The sequence below is a fragment of the Peromyscus eremicus genome, chromosome 4, assembly GCF_949786415.1.
Source record: "Peromyscus eremicus chromosome 4, PerEre_H2_v1, whole genome shotgun sequence".
Taxonomy (NCBI): domain Eukaryota; kingdom Metazoa; phylum Chordata; class Mammalia; order Rodentia; family Cricetidae; genus Peromyscus; species Peromyscus eremicus.
Window position 1 is genome coordinate 14,257,903 of NC_081419.1, and position 17,267 is coordinate 14,275,169.

The 17,267-nt window shown below is 44.7% G+C and overlaps 1 protein-coding gene across 6 annotated transcripts in view; it reads right to left on the reverse strand.

Moving 5' to 3' along the window:
• The window catches only part of Ehmt1 (euchromatic histone lysine methyltransferase 1), a 135,021-nt gene extending 123,598 nt beyond the window's left edge, over nucleotides 1-11,423 (reverse strand). For 5 of the 6 annotated variants that reach the window (XM_059260251.1, XM_059260252.1, XM_059260249.1 and 2 more), the window contains exon 1: nucleotides 11,358-11,423. In XM_059260251.1, coding sequence (XP_059116234.1) covers nucleotides 11,358-11,420 — 63 coding nt within the window. In that variant the 5' untranslated portion in view covers nucleotides 11,421-11,423. The remainder of the gene's footprint in view (nucleotides 1-11,357) is intronic. The other variant, XM_059260250.1, reaches the window with a different exon arrangement.
• Between the last annotated feature and the right edge of the window lie 5,844 nt (nucleotides 11,424-17,267).

Consider the following 17,267-nt stretch of genomic DNA (forward strand, 5'->3'; position numbering starts at 1 on the left):
CACCTTTAATCCTAGCACTTGGGAGGCAAAGGCAGGTGGATCCCTGTGAGTTCCAGAATAACCTGGACTACATAGAAAGAACTTGCTCAAAAATAAATAAATAAAAATAAATCAATGAACTTTGATCTCATTTCAGGACCCCCAAAGACAGAACTGGGGGGTTCCCAGAATCTCTTTGTTCCTCTTCCCAATATGGCCACACTGAAAAAAATCTCCGGTGTTTTTTTGTTGTTGTTGTTCTTTTTTTTTTTTTTTGCTTTCCTTTTTTTATTTGTCTTTTGAGAGTTTCTCTGTGTGGCCTTGGCTGTCCTGGAACTCTATAGCTTAGGCTAGTCTTGAACTCAGAGATCCACCTGCCTCTGCCTCCCAAGTGCTGGGATTAAAGGCATGTACCACCACCATCCAGCAATAAATCAATCTTTAAAAAATAATAATGAATGCTTAGGCTAGGAATGGAGCTCAGTTAGGTAGAATGCCTGCATACCATCTATCAGCCCCTGGGTTTGATCCCCAGCACCACATAAAATCTGTCCTGGTGGAGTACATCTATGATCCAAGTACTCAAGAGGTGGAAGCATAAGGACCAGGAGTTCAAGGTCATACTTAAGATTTACATGGGATTCCGGACTAGCTTGTGTCCTCTGAGCGAAGCAATCACCATTTTGGGGCATTCAGCTGTGTGCCCCCTTGCAAAAGATCATCACAACTGGGTTTGTAAATGTTTTACAACCCTGAAGGGGGGGTAGAGAGGCATACCATATTCTCACACAACTCTGTTTTAATTGTATGTGGTCTGGGGAGTATATATACATGTGGGAGAAGTCTAAAGCAGAGGTCTCCACCTAAGCAACTGTTCAAAAGCCTTCATCCCTGCTGGGTAAGGGCTCTCCTGTTATGGCCTGTCAGGGCAGAGAGCACCCACAGCTCTGTAAGTAGTCCCTCACCTATGATCTGTAATGAAACCCAATAAACTCATTGGTTCCACAGAGTGAACAATGGCAAAATCATGTCTCAGTTTGTTGTTGGGACCTTAGGAAAAGTGATGAATGTTGTTCATGTCTCTTCCTTTGTTGAGGACACAAAGGTCCTTGCCCCCAGAGCACTAGGGAACCAGGAATGCTAAACACACAGAGAACTCTCCTCAAAGGTGGAATTACCTGTTTTCCACCCAAAAGGCTGGGAATGGATATTGTTTTTTTTTTTTGGTTTTTTTTTTGGTTTTTTTTTTTTTTTTTTTTTTGGTTTTTCGAGACAGGGTTTCTCTGTGTAGCTTTGCGCCTCTCCTGGAACTCACTTGGTAGCCCAGGCTGGCCTCGAACTCACAGAGATCCGCCTGGCTCTGCCTCCCAAGTGCTGGGATTAAAGGCGTGCGCCACCACCGCCCGGCGGGAATGGATATTGTTAACAACTTGGTGTCCTTTTGCTATCTATGGAGGCAGACCTCACCCAAACCCTCCCAGTTTCTCCCTCCATAGACCTTTATTTTTAACTTTGTTTCTTAGTCAACAGGATCCATCCTTAGGGGAGATGTCACATGTACTTTATAGCCTGCTGACCTCTATGCTTTCTTGGTCAGAGACCACTAGATTCTAGTCCCTTTAGCTGTAGAACCCACCCTCTCATGGTCATATACACTTTCTAAAGGAGTTTCTAAGTAGTGACACCTTAAGCTTTATTGTGCACCTGGAATTGGAATGATTGTTGCCCGGAAACTTCTCCCCAAATTGTACTGTGTTTTAAATATGCTGACAATGAACCTCCTGGCATCAGACTAAACTACCCACAGATGTCCTATGATGTTAGGGCTGAATGAAGGACAAGCATCAGCATCATCTCTGCTGGTCTGTTAGGCCGCTAAGGCATTCCTATCACAAACCACACCATCAATCCATCAGTCAGTCAGTCAGTCTGTCTGTCTCTGTCTCTCCCTCCCTCCCTGAACCAGACAAGCAGCCCTGTGCACAATGACTATTCAGATGAGAACCACTACCAAGATTTGTAGCTGGGCTGGAGAGATGGCTCAGCAGTAAAGAGCACTGGCTGCTCTTCCAGAGGTCCTGATTTCAATTCCCAGCAACCACATGGTGGCTCACAATCATCTGTAATGAGATCTGGCATGCAGGTAAAACACTGTATACATAATAAATAAATAAATCTTAAAAAAAAAAAAAAAGATTTGTAGCTATAACCAGCCAGTCATAATTACTTTAATCAAAGCACTTGGAGGGTCAGAAGCAGGTGTGTCTCTTATAGTCTCTTGATCTATACAAGTTCCAGGAGAGTCAGGGCTACATGGAGAGACCACGATCTCAAAAAAAAAAAAAAAAAATTCACAGTTCACAGTTAAAACAAATGCTTCTGACCCTCCCACTTCTCTTATCAAAAAAAAAAAAAAAAAAAAAAAAAAAATCAACCAAAGATATGGTCAAAAAGGAAAAAAAAAGCCGGGCGGTGGTGGCGCACGCCTTTAATCCCAGCACTCGGGAGGCAGAGCCAGGCGGATCTCTGTGAGTTCAAGGCCAGCCTGGACTACCAAGTGAGTTCCAGGAAAGGCGCAAAGCTACACAGAGAAACCTTGTCTCGAAAAACCGAAAAAAATAAATAAATAAATAAAGAAGGAAAAAAAAACAAAAACTCCATCTAGCCATCTAGGAGACACGTAAAAGCCTGACAAAAACATGAACAGGTAGTTAAAAGTAAAGCTAACTCACTACATGGCACAGAGGAAGGAGGAAATTAAATAAGGGGATGATAAATAATAAGCAAACTTGGGAGGCAGAGCCAGGCAGATCTTTGTGAGTTCGAGGCCAGCCTGGTCTACAGAGCGAGACCCAGGAAAGGCGCAAAGCTACACAGAGAAACCCTGTCTCGAAAAACCAAAATAAATAAATAAATAAATAAATAAATAAATAAATAAATAGTAAGCAAGCTGACTGATCCTGAGAGACATAGAAAGGAAAAGAAAAAAGCCAGCAACCCTCAAAACCTCAAAGAGGAATTGGTAGAAACCCACATAACACCACAGACCAGCAGATCACATTCTAGAGTCACAGGAGACTGGAAGGTGAACCCTACAGAAGAAAGCTCCAGAACAAGCTGGCAAGATGGTTCTGTATGTAAAGACACTTGCTGCCAAGACTGACAACCTGAGTTAAATACCTATAGACTCTCACAAGTTTTTCTCTGCCCTCTACACATGTATACCATAGCACAATTAAAAACTAATACATTTCTTAGCAACTTCTAAAAACACACCACACTTGAGGACAGGAAAGCACAAAAAAGGGTAGAGTAAGCTATTCCATGGGAAACAAGGACAGCAGGAAGAGACTACATGCATTCAGTAATGGGTCTTTATACTACCTTTTAACCCAGTTTATACAGATGGTCCCCAGCTTACAATGGTTCAACTTAAAATTTGTCAACTTTGACCTAGGCATGGCAGGTAACTTCCAGTACTTTAGAGGCATGAATAACAAAAGTACAAGGTCAGTCTAGACTACAAAATGATATCCTGTCTCACAAAAAATAATTTTTCAACTTTACAACTATGAAAAATGCTCATTTAATAAGAATCATACTTCAAATTTTTATTTTTTCCTTACTAGTAACAGACAGGTCAATCTTCTTGTAATACTGCTTAATCAAAGCAAGGCCAGGACCCATATGCTACAATGGGATTTCACTAAGAGGTAGGTGTGTTAAAATGCATTTTCAATTTACAATGTTTTCAACTTAAAATAGGGCCGGGCGGTGGTGGCGCACGCCTTTAATTCCAGCATACAGGAGGAAAAGGCAGGCAGATCTCTGTGAATTCAAGGCCAGCCTGGTCTACAGAATGAGTTTCAGGACAGCCAAGGCTACACAGAGAAACTCTGTCTCAAAAACAAAAACAAAAAAACAAACACAAGGGCTGGAGAGATGGCTCAGAGGTTAAGAGCACTGGCTGCTCTTCCAGAGGTCCTGAGTTCAATTCCCAGCAAACACATGGTACCTCACAACTATCTGTAATGAAATCTGGTGCCCTATGCATACATAACAAATTAAAAAAAAAAAAAAAAACAAGAAAGATAAAAGCAGCCAGGTTGGTGGTATACAGCCTTTAATCCCAGCTCCTGGGATCAGTAAGTTCATCTCTCTAGGCCCACATTGGCTGTTCCTGAAGAGGACCAGAATTCAGCTCCGAGCATCCACATGGCAGCTCACGATCATCTGTAATTCCAACTCCAGAGAATCAGATGCCCTCTAGTCTCAGCAGACACCAACCACCATGTGGCACAAACACAGAAACGGGTAATAAAATAAGAAAATAGAATCTTTAAAGTTGCTATTTCCTGATCTAAGGAACAAGTGGCTTCATACCCTCCGGCCACCATGCCTTCCCCAGAATGAAGCACTGTATGTATCCTCTGAACACTATGCCAGAAGCAAGCCCAAACTGGATGTGGTAGCACATAGCTTTAGTCCCAGCACCAACACTCGGGAGACAGAGGCAGGCAGATTTCTGTGAGGTCCAAGCCAAGCAGCACGACACACTGAAACCCTGCTTTCGGGGTTTGGGATTTAGCTCAGTGGTAGAGTGCTTGCCTAGCAAGCGCAAGGCCCTGGGTTCAGTCCTCAGCTCCAGAAAGAAAAAAAGAAATAAAGAAAAGAAACCCTGCTTTCAAAAAAAAAAAAGTGAGCCAAAATAAGCCTGATTACTACCCACGCTAGAAGGAGAGAACTGACCTCCACTCCTGCCGGCATGACTTGAACCACCACCACCCCACCCCATGCACACATGCATAATTTAATAAGACAAATCAGTCCTCCTGTGTTACTCTGCCACCACAATGAGAAGTAAAACACTAAGCAAGCACTCTCACTAAACTATATCCCAAGCCTCTTGTCTTCTTTTATTTATTTTATATGTATGGGTGTTTTGCCTGCATGTTGTGTCTGTTCACCATGTGTATGCCTGCTGCCCATGGAGGCAAGAAGATGGTGTCAGATCCCCAGAACTGGAGTTACAGATAGTTGTGAACCACCATGTAAGTGCTGGGAATTAAACCAGTACCTCTGGAGGAACAGCTAGTGCTCTTAACCACTGAGCTCTCCTGCTGGGGAATAATTCCTCTGTACACTGTAAATATGTATTATACCCATTGTTAATAAAAAGCTGACTGACCAATAGCTGGGCAAGAAGAGATTGGGTGAGACAGCCTGAGACAGAGAGAATGCTGGGATGAAGAGGGGCGGAGTCAGAGGAATCGCCAGCAGAGGCAGGGATGAACACACTGTACTAAGAAAAGGTACCAAGCCACATAGCAGAGCATAGATAAGAAATTTAATTTAAATGTAAGAGTTACCTAGTAAAAAGCTTTAGCTATTGGCCAAGCATTTATAAGTAATATTAAGTCTCAGTGTTGGTTACTCGGAAAACTGCTGCTAGAACAGGAAAACTCTGCCTACATCATCCCTCCAGGTCTCTCTTTTCACTTTTTATTTTGAGACAGGATCTCACGGATTCTCAATGACTGGCTTGAGCTCACTCTGAAGCCAGAGCAGCCTTGAACTTACAATCCTCCAGCTGTGTGGTGGTGGTGCATGCCTTTTATCCCAGCACTTGGAGGGCAGAGGCAGGCAGGTGGATCTCTTGATTCTGAGGCCAGCCTGGTATACATAGTGAGTTCCAGGACAGCCAGGGCTACACCTTGTCTCAAAAAACCAAAAAAAAAAAAAAAAAAAAAAAAAAAAAAACCCAACAACTTACAACCATCATCCTCCCAAGCAGCTGGAATTTGCTTCACTTAAAATACATTCAACTTTATCTACTCTGGAAAAAAAACACACAAATGTACATGTATAAGAATGTTCACTACAGGGCTAACGAGGGAGTTCAGCAGGTAAAGATGCTTACCACCAAGACTGATAACCTGAGTTTGATATCCAGAACTCACAAGGTAGAAGAACCGAGTTTAGTAAAATGCCCTCTGATCTCTCTCTCTCTCACACACACACACACACTCATACATGCACACCTGAATATAGACATGCACAAATAAATGTAAAAAAAAAAATTTAAGGACATTCATTATAGCATTATTGGTAAAGATAAAAAATAAATTATAGTCAGTTTAAAGCCCTGCATTTAGACTGTTACAGAGTAACTGAAGAGAGAAGCACATCTGTGTTAAAGCAAAAAGAAATATTAAAGGTGGTAGTGGCACACACCTTTAATCCCAGCACTCAGGAGGTAGGGCAGGCCAGTTCCACGAAAACCAAGGCTACACAGAGAAATCCTGTCTTCAAAAACAAAAAACTAACTAAAAAAATAAAAAATAAAAAAAAAAACAAAACAAGGAAGGAAAGAAATATTACTGTATGAAAAAACAGTTTCAGGTGCTGGAGAGATGGCTCAAAGGTTAAGAGCACTTGCTGCTCCTGCAGAGGACCTGAGTTTGGGTCCCAGCACCCACACTTGACAGCTCACAATTGCCTGTAACTCAAGCTCCAGATCTGATGCCCTCTTCGGATCGTCAAGGGACTGGCACATGAATGCACAGACCAGAGAATATGAGAATATTGAGTTCACACACACTCCCTCTCTGTGTGTATGTCTCTGTCTCTCTCTGTCTCTCTGTCTCTCAATCTTTTAAGTTACAGAACAAACCAGGTGTGGTAGCTCATGCCTTGAATCCCAGCACTCAGGAGGCAAGAGACAGGTGGATCTCTGAGTTGAAGGACAACCTAGAATACACAGACCAAGTCTATGTAGAAAAACCCTGTCTCAAAAAACAAAAACAAAACAATGTTTTCAGTAAATAAAAACTCGAGCCAAGAATGATGACAAACACCTTGAATTTAAGGCCAGTCAGGGCTATGCTGTCTCTAAAAAAAATAATAAATAAAATTAAAAATTTAAAGAAAAAAAAAAATCAAGCTAGGCATGGTGGAACACGCCTTTAACCCCAGCACTCGGGAGACAGAGGCAGGTGGATCACTAAGTTTGAGGCTAACCTAGTCTACAGAGCAAGTTCCAAGACAGACAGGGCTACCCAGAGAAACCCTGTCTCAAGGGGAAAAAGAAAATTGAAAGTCAAATGGAGTCTGGGTCTACAGCTGAGTGGTAGAGAAACTGCCTGGCATCAGGAGAGCCTGTAACCCTAGGTTTGCTCTCCAGAGCACTGGGGATTGGGGGGGGGGGGGGGGGGAGAGGGGGTTCAAACTGGACTTCTTTCTTACAGCTCAGTGGTAGAGTTCTTGCTTAGCAATTCATGACATTTTGTTGAGACAAAATCCTTGTGAACCATACTGGTCCTCACTCAATCCCTGGAGCATACCATGCCCTCCCCCCCCTCCCCACCCCCACCCCACCCACCCACCCCCAAAAAAAACCTTCATAACTGACTTCCAAGCAGGAATTCCATGCTTACCCAAACTTTTTCTTCAAGTATGACAGTAGTAAAGTACATCTGTATTTTTAGACATAAAAAAGGTTCACTGCCATTAACAACCCCCCCCTTTTTTTTCTTGAGACACAGTCCCCTGGAACCCAAGTTTGCTTTGAACTTGCTACATTGCTGAGGATGACCTAAAACTTCTGATACTCCTGCCTTTACCTACCTAGCTGAGATCACAGGCATGCACTACCACACCCAGTTTAACCTAGCCCAGCACTCTATCAATTCTACATCCTCAGCCCCATCGTTATCTACTTCAGCAGCTACTAGAAAATACATTCTACCCCAGGGGACAGGGGGAGAGAAAGAGCTCTCTGAGATCAAGGAAGGTAGACCAAACTCCAAAGACAATGCTGCTGCACACCAGTCCAAGAAAATGCCCATTCTAACTAGCAGGTGACCACAGAATTCAAAAGAATTAAACTCATCTTTTATTACTGGAGGCACACAGGTAATCCCTAAAGTTGGTGAGTAGAGACATGGTAACAGCAGCATATACTCAGAAACATGAAGTAAACATTCAAGAACTAAAACTCTAAAGTTTCCAATAATATCTCTCAGCCCTGACTTTTTAAACTATGTATGTATACACTATTCTAAAAAAAAAAAATTGTTTTGGGGGTTGTTTGTTTTGTTTTTCAGGACAGGGTTTTTCTGTGTAGTGCTGGCAGTCCTGGAACTCCCTCTATAGACCAGGATGGCCTTGAACGCAGAAATCCGAATACCTGTCCAGTGCCAGGACTAAAGTCGTGCTCCACACCTGGCTGTACCCCAGGCTAACCTAATTTATGATCTTTCTGCCTCAGCCTCCATGTGCTAAACCACAGGTGTGCATGTCCATATCCAATTAAAATGTAAGATTAAAGGAAAAGAAACAAAACCAGGCATGGTAATACACACCTGTAACCCAAGAAGGATCAGAAGTTCAAGGCCAACATTAGGAGCACAGCAAGTGCCTCTCTCAAAACAAACGAAGAAGACAGAGATACAAGTGGGCATGGTGGCTTATATACCAACACTCAGGCAAGAAATTTGTCATGAGTTCCAATGAGTTCCAATCTAGTCACATCAAGGCTCTGGCTCAAAAAAAAGAAAAAAAGAAAAAGAAAAGAAAGAAAGCAAACACTGGGACTGGAGAGATGACTCCACGGTTCACAGAACACTTGTTGCTGTTTCAGAAGACCAGGGTTCAACTCCCAGCATCTACTTGATGGTTCACAATCACCCTAACTCCAGTTCCAGGGGCACCACTGCCTCCACTGGCACCAGACATGCAAACATAAATGCAAGTAAAACATCCATACACATAAAATTACATATAAAGGCAAAACATTAATACATATAAAATTAAATAATTTTTTAATCTTAATAAGATACATATTAGCCAAATACACATTTTGTTTTGGAAGGCACTCCTGCTGCAAGATAACATTTTTGCTAAGACAAAAGCCCTATGTATCACACTATGATCCTGTGATCAGGACATACATTTCAACCCAAGAAGTAGATGAGCCCACATCAATCTACAAAATGGAGAATAGGGAACACATTAATAAACCTCTCCACTGCCTCAGTAATACACAAACGCACACTTATATAAGCTTCAGTGTCAGCTCTAATGGGTTAATCATCCCACAATTAATGAACCCTAACCAGTAAATATTTCAAGATTCAGTGAGGATGAGCCCATGCCTACCCAATTCCACAGGACCACAGATGAGGACCTCTCACCCTGTCATGTACCTCCACGATAAACACGTAAAGTCATAAATCCAAAGGCAGGTGTAACACGTGTTTATCCAGTCTGGGCTCTCTAGTCACACATCTGCATCTTCAACTACAGCGCACCCTCTGAAATCCTGGGGCTACGTGCCTGTTGCCTCACCTGCAAAAGGGGATACCACAGAACCTACTTGGTAAAACTGCTGTCATGTTTATATGCTACATTATGCACAAAAGACCTACACAGGCCGGGCAGTGGTGGCGCACGCCTTTAATCCCAGCACTCGGGAGGCAGAGCCAGGCGGATCTCTGTGAGTTCAAGGCCAGCCTGGGCTACCAAGTGAGTTCCAGGAAAGGCGCAAAGCTACACAGAGAAACCCTGTCTCGAAAAACCAAAAAAAAAAAAAAAAAAAAAAGACCTACACAGTAGGGCTGGGACCAGGCACAGGCTCAACAAACACACACACTATGTATGCTGCCTGGGAAATCAAAGATACGGAGGCCACTGACAATTCCATCTTTGAGGGGTGAGGGGAGCAGGGTCTCTGTAGTCCAGGCTAGCTTTGAACATGCAATCCTCCTGTCTCAGCCTCCCAAGTGCTAGGATTAACAAGCATGCACTACCACACTCAGCTTCCTCCATCAATTAGTAACACCAATTATGTGCCTGACATTGAAGAATGGCCAGGCCAGGGGCTGGAGAGATGGCTCGGCAGTTAGAAGCACTGGCTGCTCTTCCAGAGGTCCTGAGTTCAACTCCTAGCAACCACATACTGGCTCACAACCATCTGCAATGGGATCTGATTCCTTCTTCTGTCATGCAGGCATACATGCAAAAAGAGCACTCATATACATAAATAAATAAATCTTTAAAAAGAAAGAAAGGAAGAAAAGTGGCCAGGCCTACAACTGACCAGGCAAAGTTACTTACCTCTGCCAAGTCTTATTTTCCTCATCTGCTAAATAGGAAATACAGTACCCGCTGCACAGGTCATTAAAAAACTGAATGAGATAACTTCTCTGAAGGGCTTAAACAATGCCTGGAACACATCAAGTGCTCAATAAATGATGAGAATGACTATTTATCTCCTTCCTTACAATCCTGGAAATGACTTAGAATTATCTCTTATACACTTGTGTTCCTGGTGCCTAAGTCAGTTCTTGAACGTTGTTAAGTACTCAACAAATCCTCCTTGCATTAGATCTGAAAACACGCCGTTCACTTATATGAATACCCGTCAAAAAGGCAAGAGAAAAGAAATTCAATGACCACACATTATCTGGGGTAAAATGTACTGCTGAACCTAAGCATCACACATGTGCCAGCTTCTCACTACACCTTCACTTTCTGAGGTCTGGAAGTCCCAAAAGCTAACTGTTCCCGCAGCTAATTTCGGAAGAAAACTGTTATGTTATACTTTCTTCCAAACCGGCCCCGTACTTCGGCCCTACGAACACAACACTAGTGCATTCTGCGGACCCCGACTCCTTGTCGGCCTTTCTCAGCTTGGGGAAGACAGCGGTCCCTCTCGCCGGGGCATAACGTTTACGCCGCAAAAAAACCAGGAAGCAAACTATCCCGCAGAAAGAGCAGAGGGAAGGCCACCACGCGAACAAAAGAACGCTAACTCGCCGTCCCCCGCCGCTTTAATGCCATCGGTGAAGAAATAAACTTGGGTCCGCAGACAATCCTCTGTCGAGCGTGCTGCCCGTGGTCACCCTGCTGCAGCGGCTTTGTGCGCGGGAGACGAGCGGGACCGGCCAACTTTTCCTTAAAGATGGTGCCACGCTCTCGCGGCGAGTGAAAGGTCACGGCGCGGGGCAGCAGGCGCAGGCCGGCCTCATCTCCGCCGCGCACAAGTTGGCCCGCTCGACTTTGCCTTTTGTCTCCGCCACCCCCGCTCCGACCCGCCCGCAGTCAGGCTCGCGGCTGCGGGATGCGGGGCCGCGGCCTCCTACCGCCCGCCGCGCTGCTGCTGCCGCCGCCACCGCTGCTCCGGCCCGCCGCGCACAAAGCGCGCCGGCGGAGCGCGGGCCGGACGCTGGGGCCTCGCCGCCGCCTGGCCCGAGGCGGCGGGGGCGCGCGGCCCCACCCAGCTCGCAGCACGCTTGGGTTCCTGCCCTCTCGCCGCGGCTGTTGCCATCACGATCACGGCCCGCGCCCCAGCGCCGAACGCCGGCCCCGCGCCTCACCTCAGCATCCGCGGCGGCCATGGCCCGGGCCCGCAGCGTGGCCCCGCCCCTCCCGCGCGCCATCGCCCCGCCCGCGCCTCGCGGCCTAGAGCCGGGGCGGGGCTGGCCGACCACTCTTGCGCCTGCGTGAATACCCGCGGCTGCGCACCGGGACCCGATCGTGCGGCGCCTGCGTCTGGAGGCGAGGCCAGGTGACGCCTGCGCGCTGAAATTCAACCTGGGCACCTAGAGCTGAGACTTCTTCACCAAGAGGTTTCCGTTTCCCGTTTCTTTGGTTTCACTCCCTTTCTTATCCCTGCGGTCTGAAAGTCCCAGAAATAGGCTAGTCCTAGGTTTCAAGTTAGGCGCCATTCTTGAGTTAGCAGAAGAAATCTGTGTTTCTGTTTGGTTCTGCAAGGGTGTCTTATCACCCTTTTGTCCCGCGTGTCTTCACTGCACGCGACTGGCTTGTTGACTGTCACTAGCCAGCTGGGTTTCCACTGTTTTTTTGGTTTGGTTTGGGTGGTTTTTTGGTTTTTTGTTTTTGGTTTTTGGTTTTGATTTTGGTTTTACATATATGTATGTATGTGTATATGTATATATGGAAATATGTATATGAGAAATGTATTCCAGTGGTGAGCACACATTATGCCAGAAAAAGCACGGAGGCTACATGAAGACTTCTGAAAGGGGGTACTTAAAAAAAAGGGAGGCACCAAGCCATTTTATTGCAAATGGGAGATGGCTATACAGATTCGGAGATGGGTCTGGACTAGGGGAGGAAATAAATAAATGAATAAACAAACATGTGTATTGTTGTTAATGTATTATATTAATAATATATACAGAGAAAGAATAGAGAATTTATATATAGTGGAGAGGTTGCTTCTACATTTGAAGCTGCTTCCACATCTCAAGCAGACTTGTAAAACAGGGATTAAAGTGAAAGTGCTGGAGAACTTAGGTCATGTGAGGAAAATGAAGAAGAAACTGAAGCAGAGGCAGAAATTGATACATGAGTAAAAAATGCTGAAATGTTTCAAACTTCAAAGATATGGAGGGTCAAATTATGGAATATGAATTCCTAAGATGAAACACAGTAGTAAAGTCACCAGCACAGCCAAACACGGTGACGCACACCTCTAATCCCAGCTAGAACCTAGAACTAGAACCCTGAGCTACATAGAAATATCCTATTTCCTAAAAGAAAGACAAATGGTACTGGGGGTAAGCCCAAGACTTAACGTGCTAGGTAAGCACTCGATCATTGAACTACAACCCCAATCTTTTTTTTCTTTTCTTTCTGTGAGACAGGATCTGAGTGAGTTGCTCAGGCTGGCCTTCAGTCTAATCAGCCCTTGAACCTGCTCTCCTCTGTCAGCCTCCCTTGTACCTGGGATTACAGACCTCACCATTAGAGGTTGATTTTAAATTTGTATTTATTTGGGGTTTTTTTTAGTTGTTTGTTTTGTTGTATACTTATCTATTTAATTGGTTTTTCGAGACAGGGTTTCTCTGTGTAACAGTCCTGGCTGTCCTGGAACTCATTTGTAGACCAGGCTGGCCTCAAACTTAGAGATTCACGTGCCTCTGCCTCCAGAGTGCTGGGATTAAAGTCTTGGTGGGTTTTTTGTTTGTTTGTTTGTTTGTTTAAGATTTATTTATTGTGTATACAGTGTTCTGCCTGCATGTATGTCTGCAGGCCAGAAGAGGGCACCAGATCTCATTACAGATGGTTGTGAGCCACCATGTGGTTGCTGGGAATTGAACTCAGGAACTCTGGAAGAGTAGTCAATGCTCTTAACCTCTGAGCCATCTCTCCAGCCCTAAAGGCTTGTTTTATTTATTTATTTTTTTGATAATACAGCTTTTTTAATGGTTTATTTTTATTTTTATATGCATTGGTGTTTTGCCTGCATGTGTGTCTGAGAGTTGTCAAATCCCCTGGACCTGGAGTTACAGACAGGTGTGAGCTGCCATGTGGGTGCTGGGAATTGAACCAGGGTCCTCTGGAATAGCAGTCAATGTTCTTAACCACTGAGCTATCTCACCAGCCTGTTTTATTCTTTTTTAAGATTCATTTTCATGTGCATTGGTGTTTTACCTACATTTATGTTTGGGTGAAGGTGCCAGGTCCCCTGGAACTGGAGTTCCAATTGAGAGCTGCCGTATGAGTGCTGGGAATTGAACCCGCATCCTCTGGAAGAGCAGCCAATGCTCTTAACCAGTAAGCCATCTCTCCAGCCCCCAATGTGTAGCCCAAGCTGGCCTCAAACTCCTGTTTCTGCCTCCTTCAGCAAATCCTACTGGCAAGCACCACAGAACGCGCTTGTTTTATTCCCCTTTTCTTTTCTTTCTTTCTTTTTTTTTTTTTTTTTTTTTTATTATTATGTACACAGCATATATGACAGCAGAGGGCACCAGATCTCATTACAGATGGTTGTGAGCCACCATGTGGTTGCTGGGAATTGAACTCAGGACCTCTGGAAGAGCAGTCAGTGCTCTTAACCGCTGAGCCATCTCTCCAGCCCTCTTCTTTTTTTTTTAAAAAAAGATTTATTTGTTTATTATGTATACAGCATGTATGACTGCAGGCCAGAAGAGGGCACCAGATCTCATTACAGATGGTTGCTGAGAATTGAACTCAGGACCTCTGGAAGAGCAGTCAGTGCTCTTAACCTCTGAGTCATCTCTCCAGCCCCCCCTCTTTTCTTTTTTTGATTTCTTTTTTTTTTTTTTTTTTTTTTTTTTTTTTGGTTTTTTCGAGACAGGGTTTCTCTGCGTAGCTTTGCGCCTTTCCTGGAACTCACTTGGTAGTCCAGGCTGGCCTCGATTTTTTGATTTCTTGAGACAGGGTTTCTCTGTGTAGCCCTGGCTGTCCTGGAACTCACTCTGGAGAACAAGGTGGCCTTGAATTCACAGAGATCTGTCTCGGTCTGAGTGCAGGGATTAAAGGTGTGCACCACCACCGCCCGGCAAGCAAGATCTCACTACATAGCTTGGATGGCCTCAGACTTTCAGTGTTCCTGGTGCCTCTGCTTCCTGAAGAGTAGAATTACAGGTGTGCCCCACCACACCCAGCCTGGATACATTTTTTATAAAATTAAAAAGTTCACCTGAGCTGGGGGTGGTGCACACCTGTGTTGTAATGCCTACCTCATTCATCTTACTTCATCTCTTCACATAGCCATGGTTTCATCTCAAATCACCATAAAAAACGGGTGAGCACAAAACAGTGCGATTGTTTGAAAGTGAAACCATTTTCATGTAATTTTGTTACAATAGTCTCATAATTGATCTACTGTGTTTTTAGTGTTACTAAACTTTTTATGCCCGGTTTATAAACTTTATTATATGTATAAATAAAAACAAGATATATGCAGAATACCATGCTGTGTGCAGTTTTGAGCATCCACAGGGAGTCTTAGAACACACTCTTTGCAGATAAGGAGATGCTACTGTATCTTCTTGTTCTAAATTAGTTTCTGGTAGGCTGGTCAGAGGAGCCGGCTGGTCAGAGGAGCCTGCTGGCCTTGTGTGAAGAACACAGGTTTTCAATCTTTTTGTTCTTTTGTTTTTTGAGACAGAGTTTTTCTGTGTAGCCTTAGGCTGTCCTGGATCTCCCTCTGTAGACCAGGCTGGCCTCTCCAACTCACAGAGCTCTGCCTCCCAAGTGCTGGCATTAAAGGTGTGTGCCACCATCACCGGCAAAAGCTGAGTCTTAACCTCCAATCACAGACACATTTTTATTTCCTTGATTTCCCCAGAAAGCAGACACCCCGAGTTGTATGCTGGGAGATGCCTCAGTAAGGGGCCTAGGGAGGGGTTGCTCTGCTTCTGAGGTGCATCTGATAAAGGATGGAGCTCTAACTTAGGAGGAATGTCCCAGCTGGGAGAAGGAATTCTAGTTAGGGGCATGTCCCAACTTTGTAGGGAATATCCTGCATCGGAAAGATGTGTCTACAGGTTTGAGAGGGTACCCAGAGGAGATTGCCATGTTGGGAAGATCATCCAACTAAAGTAATTTCCTGACTAGGACATCTGCCCCCACAAGAGGGGGCTATTCCAACATGGAGGAATGTCTCAGCTGGCAATATCCTCCCCCATCAATGAGGATACAAATGGATGGATGCTCTGGTTAGGAGGGTATGTCTGGCTGGGACCTGTGCACCAATAAGAAAAGTCACATTGATTGTGGGTGTTCCCATATGGAGAGATGCTCACCCCAGTTAGCATGGAGTGCTCCAGTTAAGAGGTGTGCTCACCCTGATTACCTGAAGCTCTGCCAGGTAGAAGCTTCCTGTGGACAAGGCAAGGCCTCTCCTTCAGCCCAAGTAACCTTCACTAGACTGAAAACCTAGTGCCACATGAACTAGAGAACCACCTGATCTCTATAAACAATTATGTCTTTTCCATCTCTGAGACATCAAAAAAGGAGGAAAAGAGAAGTCTTGTTGACAAAAATTAAGTCGGAGTTTTGACAAGCAGTCCAGACTCAGTATCACAAGCAGACAGACTCTGGAAAAATGGCTCTGCCAAGTTGGCACTGGGTTCGTACCCACACAGAGGAGGAAATGGACAGTACCCACTGAGTACCAAGGATGCTTTAGGATAGCTATTTTATGATGGACTGGCAAACTGAGCCTTTCTGGAGATCATGGGAAAGTCACAGTCCTCTGTCACCATGGCCCAGAGCCATCTTCCCCAAATCCACCTCTCCATCTCACCTCCCCCACCCCCCCACCTTTTGTTTCAGATATCTGCATAGCTTGCTTCTTTCCTAGGCTTTGTGCCTTAAATATCACTGCCTCGGAAAAGGCTTCCCTTTTCTCCTCACTTCTCATCTGTTATTCTGAATGCATTTTTCTCTACAACCCGCTCCCCCATGATCTCTCTTATTTATTTTAGGTGTTGCCTTTTTTTTTAAGACAGTTTCATCATGTAGACCAAGTTGGCCTCAATTAAAGGTGCTGTAATTAAAGGTGTGTACCACCATGCCAGGCTCCCTATACTCTTACATAATAATATATCCTGTATGATCACTGGTTTGTGTGTCATAGTGCCCACGACAATACTCTCTGGCATACACAGAATACAAAAAAAAAAAAAAAAATTAAGTGAAGAGGTTGAAACACAGGGAGTAAACCCTTTACCAACCAAATAAGATGTGACTGACCTGTTCGAAGACTACAGGCCCTTCCACACCCAATTTGCAGTCACAGTCATACTACAGCTTAGGAAGCACTGACTACCTAGCTGCTCCTGCTCTAGGCAGGTGAGGTGTGTTCACGCTCACATCAGTTCTGAGAGACAAGCCTGTTTCCCATTCCCAGTTTCGAAGTGAGTGAAGCAAAGTAAGGGAGCTGAATGTATGCAGCCAGCCTGGAGTAGGGTGGGATTCAAATTCAGGACTTTTCTTTCAACTGTAAGCTGTGCTGCTTCCAGCCAGCGTTAAGACCTGTGGCCTACTTTTTGCCTTTCTCCAAGATCCACCTATCTATCCTACAGTACCAAATGGTAGCCAGGTAGATGGCTGCCAGGTGAAAGACCATGTTGCAAGGAGTAAACAATGAAGGATTCCAAAAGATACCACCCAGTTCTAGCCTTCTGACATTGGGTGCAGACCTGGTTGGTTAGGTGATGTGAAAATTAGACAGCCTTCTAGGGCTCAGGGTGGAGAGTACAACCTAGAGACACTGGCTGTGCACTGCCAGTATCCTGCTCTGTAGATCTGTTTCCTGAAGTCTGTGAAGTTGTTGGTTACACAGGCAAGGTGGCCACCGCGCCTAGCAAAGTGGCTCTCCCCAGTCAGAATTACAACTTAACTAACTCCACAGCAACTACTTCCGGTGCAAACATTTCATGTAAAGGACAACAGGCCAGGCTTGTTACCAGAGCTGTCATGGTTAAGGCGACTGTAGGGTGCCTCTG